Source organism: Chiloscyllium punctatum, chromosome 21 (genome assembly GCF_047496795.1).
Source record: "Chiloscyllium punctatum isolate Juve2018m chromosome 21, sChiPun1.3, whole genome shotgun sequence".
Taxonomy (NCBI): Eukaryota; Metazoa; Chordata; class Chondrichthyes; order Orectolobiformes; family Hemiscylliidae; genus Chiloscyllium; species Chiloscyllium punctatum.
Window position 1 is genome coordinate 18,533,765 of NC_092759.1, and position 5,000 is coordinate 18,538,764.

At 67.8% G+C, this 5,000-nt stretch overlaps 1 protein-coding gene across 1 annotated transcript in view; it reads right to left on the minus strand.

Annotated features, from left to right (window-relative positions):
* The window catches only part of LOC140492468 (mannan-binding lectin serine protease 1-like), a 13,912-nt gene that overhangs the window by 990 nt on the left and 7,922 nt on the right, over window positions 1-5,000 (minus strand). The window contains exon 5 of the mRNA XM_072591357.1: window positions 1,799-1,933. Within this exon, the coding sequence (XP_072447458.1) occupies window positions 1,799-1,933 (135 nt within the window). The remainder of the gene's footprint in view (window positions 1-1,798; window positions 1,934-5,000) is intronic.

Genomic DNA, 5,000 nt, shown 5'->3' on the forward strand with positions numbered 1-5,000 from the left:
TGACCCCGAACAGCTCACTGAGAGAGAGACCACCCCCCCCAGCACCAACCCCCCCAGCATCGACCCCGAACAGCTCACTGAGAGAGAGACCACCCCCCACAGCACCCACTCCCCCAGCACTGACCCCGAACAGCTCACTGAGAGAGAGACCACCCCCCACAGCAACCCACTCCCCCAGCACTGACCCCGAACAGCTCACTGAGAGAGAGACCACCCCCCACAGCACCAACCCCCAGCACTGACCCCGAACAGCTCACTGAGAGAGAGACCACCCCCCACAGCACCCAACCCCCCAGCACTGACCCCGAACAGCTCACTGAGAGAGAGACCACCCCCCACAGCACCAACCCCCCCAGCACTGACCCCGAACAGCTCACTGAGAGAGAGACCACCCCCCCATAGCACCCACTCCCCCAGCACTGACCCCGACAGCTCACTGAGAGAGAGGACCGGGCTCCCTCAGCACCAACCCCCCAGCACTGACCCCGAACAGCTCACTGAGAGAGAGACCACCCCCCCACAGCACCCACTCCCCCAGCACTGACCCCGAACAGCTCACTGAGAGAGAGACCACCCCCCCCAGCACCCACTCCCCCAGCACTGACCCCCGAACAGCTCACTGAGAGAGACCACCCCCCCAACAGCACCAACCCCCCAGCACTGACCCCGAACAGCTCACTGAGAGAGAGACCGGGCTCCCTCAGCACCCAACCCCCCAGCACTGACCCCGAACAGCTCACTGAGAGAGAGACCACCCCCCACAGCACCAACCCCCCAGCACTGACCCCGAACAGCTCACTGAGAGAGACCACCCCCCACAGCACCCACTCCCCCAGCACTGACCCCGAACAGCTCACTGAGAGAGAGACCACCCCCCACAGCACCAACCCCCCAGCACTGACCCCGAACAGCTCACTGAGAGAGAGACCACCCCCCCTCAGCACCCACTCCCCCAGCACTGACCCCGAACAGCTCACTGAGAGAGAGACCGGGCTCCCTCAGCACCGACCCTCCCTCAGCACTGACCCCGAACAGCTCACTGAGAGAGAGACCACCCCCCCACAGCACCAACCCCCCAGCACTGACCCCGAACAGCTCACTGAGAGAGAGACCACCCCCCACAGCACCAACCCCCCAGCACTGACCCCGAACAGCTCACTGAGAGAGAGACCGGGCTCCCTCAGCACCGACCCTCCCTCAGCACTGACCCCGAACAGCTCACTGAGAGAGAGACCACCCCCCCCACAGCACCAACCCCCCAGCACTGACCCCGAACAGCTCACTGAGAGAGAGACCACCCCCCACAGCACCAACCCCCAGCACTGACCCCGAACAGCTCACTGAGAGAGAGACCACCCCCCCCAGCACCAACCCCCCAGCACTGACCCCGAACAGCTCACTGAGAGAGAGACACCCCCCCCAGCACCAACCCCCCAGCACTGACCCCGAACAGCTCACTGAGAGAGAGACCGGGCTCCCTCAGCACCGACCCTCCCTCAGCACTGACCCTCCCTCAGCCCCGACCCTCCCTCAGCCCCGACCCTCCCTCAGCCCTGACCCTCCCTCAGCCCCGACCCTCCCTCAGCCCCGACCCTCCCTCAGCACCGACCCTCCCTCAGCCCTGACCCTCCCTCAGCCCTGACCCTCCCTCAGCCCCGACCCTCCCTCAGCCCTGACCCTCCCTCAGCCCCGACCCTCCCTCAGCCCTGACCCTCCCTCAGCCCCGACCCTCCCTCAGCCCCGACCCTCCCTCAAGCCCCGACCCTCCCTCAGCCCCGACCCTCCCTCAGCGACTAACCTTCATCACTGAAATCTCTCTCGTGATAATTGTCATCACAGGTATATTTTACTGCGGCCAGTACAGTGTTAACTCCGTGCGTGCTAACGTACTCAAAATGACCATGTTCGACAACACTTGGACTTGGACAGGCAGCTACAAGATAAGAAGGAAGGTTAGCACCAGGGGAAACTCCAGAACTGGCACGGTGCTCCGAGGGGGAGAGAGACCGGGGAACTGGGCATGGTGCTCCGAGGGGGAGAGAGACCGGGGAACTGGGCACGGTGCTCCGAGGGGGGAGAGAGACCGGGGAACTGGGCACGGTGCTCCGAGGGGGAGAGACCGGGGAACTGGGCACGGTGTTCCAAGGGGGGAGAGAGACCGGGAACTGGGCACGGTGCTCCGAGGAGGAGAGACCGTGGAACTGCGCACGGTGCTCCGAGGGGGAGAGAGACCGGGGAACTGGGCACGGTGCTCCGAGGGGGAGAGAGACCGGGGAACTGGGCACGGTGCTCCGAGGGGAGAGACTGGGGAACTGGGCACGGTGCTCCGAGTGACTGAGGGGGAGAGACCGGGGAACTGGGCACGGTGCTCCGAGGAGGAGAGACCGGGGGAACTGCGCATGGTGCTCCGAGGGGGAGAGACCGGGGAACTGGGCACGGTGCTCCGAGGGGGAGAGACCGGGGAACTGGGCACGGTGCTCCGAGGAGGAGAGACCGGGGAACTGCGCACGGTGCTCCGAGGGGAGAGACCGGGGAACTGGGCACGGTGCTCCGAGGGGAGAGACCGGGGAACTGGGCACGGTGCTCCGAGTGACTGAGGGGGAGAGACCGGGAACTGGGCACGGTGCTCCGAGGGGAGAGACTGGGGAACTGGGCACGGTGCTCCGAGGGGGAGAGACCGGGGAACTGCGCATGGTGCTCCGAGTGACCGAGGGAGAGACCGGGGAACTGGGCACGGTGCTCCGAGGGGAGAGACCGGGGAAATGCGCACGGTGCTCCGAGTGACCGAGGGGAGAGACCGGGGAACTGCGCACGGTGCTCCGAGGGGAGAGACCGGGGAACTGTGCACGGTGCTCCGAGGGGAGAGACCGGGGAACTGGGCACGGTGCTCCCAGGGGAGAGACCGGGGAACTGGGCACGGTGCTCCGAGGGGAGAGACTGGGGAACTGCGCGCGGTGCTCCGAGGGGAGAGACCGGGGAACTGGGCACGGTGCTCCGAGGGGGAGAGACCGGGAACTGGGCACGGTGCTCCGAGGGGGAGAGACCGGGGAACTGGGCACGGTGCTCCGAGGGGAGAGACGGGGAACTGTGCACAGTGCTCCGAGGGGAGAGACCGGGGAACTGGGCACGGTGCTCCGAGTGACCGAGGGGGAGAGACCGGGGAACTGGGCACGGTGCTCCGAGGGGAGAGACCGGGGAACTGGGCACGGTGCTCCGAGCGACCGAGGGGGAGAGACCGGGGAACTGGGCACGGTGCTCCGAGGGGGAGAGACCGGGGAACTGCGCATGGTGCTCCGAGTGACCGAGGGAGAGACCGGGGGAACTGGGCACGGTGCTCCGAGGGGAGAGACCGGGGAAATGCGCACGGTGCTCCGAGGGGAGAGACCGGGGAACTGGGCACGGTGCCTCCGAGGGGAGAGAGACCGGGGAACTGGGCACGGTGCTCCGAGGGGAGAGACCGGGGAACTGGGCACGGTGCTCCGAGGGGAGAGACCGGGGAACTGGGCACGGTGCTCCGAGGGAGAGACCGGGGAACTGGGCACGGTGCTCCGAGGGGGAGAGACCGGGGAACTGGGCACGGTGCACCGAGGGGGAGAGACCGGGGAACTGGGCACGGTGCTCCGAGGGGGAGAGACCGGGGAACTGGGCACGGTGCTCCGAGGGGGAGAGACCGGGGAACTGGGCACGGTGCTCCGAGTGACCGAGGGAGAGACCGGGGAACTGCGCACGGCTGCTCCGAGGGGAGAGACCGGGGAACTGGGCACGGTGCCTCCGAGGGGGAGAGACCGGGGAACTGGGCACGGTGCACCGAGGGGGAGAGACCGGGAACTGGGCACGGTGCTCCGAGGGGGAGAGACGGGGAACTGGGCACGGTGCTCCGAGGGGAGAGACCGGGGAACTGGGCACGGTGCTCCGAGTGACCGAGGGGGAGAGACGGGGAACTGGGCACGGTGCTCCGAGGGGGAGAGACCGGGGAACTGCGCATGGTGCTCCGAGTGACCGAGGGAGAGACCGGGGAACTGGGCACGGTGCTCCGAGGGGAGAGACCGGGGAAATGCGCACGGTGCTCCGAGTGACCGAGGGGAGAGACCGGGGAACTGCGCACGGTGCTCCGAGGGGAGAGACCGGGGAACTGTACACGGTGCTCCGAGGGGAGAGACCAGAGAACTGGGCACGGTGCTCCGAGGGGGAGAGACCGGGGAACTGGGCACGGTGCTCCGAGGGGGAGAGACCGGGGAACTGGGCACGGTGCTCCGAGGGGGAGAGACCGGGAACTGGGCACGGTGCTCCGAGGGGAGAGACCGGGGAACTGTGCACAGTGCTCCGAGGGGAGAGACCGGGGAACTGGGCACGGTGCTCCGAGTGACCGAGGGGGAGAGACCGGGGAACTGGGCACGGTGCTCCGAGTGACCGAGGGAGAGACCGGGGGAACTGGGCACGGTGCTCCGAGGGGAGAGACCGGGGAAATGCGCACGGTGCTCCGAGGGGGAGAGACCGGGGAACTGCGCATGGTGCTCCGAGTGACCGAGGGAGAGGACCGGGGAACTGGGCACGGTGCTCCGAGGGGAGAGACCGGGGAACTGGGCACGGTGCTCCGAGTGACCGAGGGGGAGAGACCGGGGAACTGGGCACGGTGCTCCGAGGGGAGAGACCGGGGAACTGGGCACGGTGCTCCCAGGGGAGAGACCGGGGAACTGGGCACGGTGCTCCGAGTGACCGAGGGGGAGAGACCGGGGAACTGGGCACGGTGCTCCGAGGGGAGAGACCGGGGAACTGCGCATGGTGCTCCGAGTGACCGAGGGAGAGACCGGGGAACTGGGCACGGTGCTCCGAGTGACCGAGGGGAGAGACCGGGGAACTGCGCACGGTGCTCCGAGGGGAGAGACCGGGGAACTGTACACGGTGCTCCGAGGGGAGAGACCAGAGAACTGGGCACGGTGCTCCGAGGGGGAGAGTCCGGGGAACTGTGCACGGTGCTCCGAGGGGAGAGACCGGGGAAC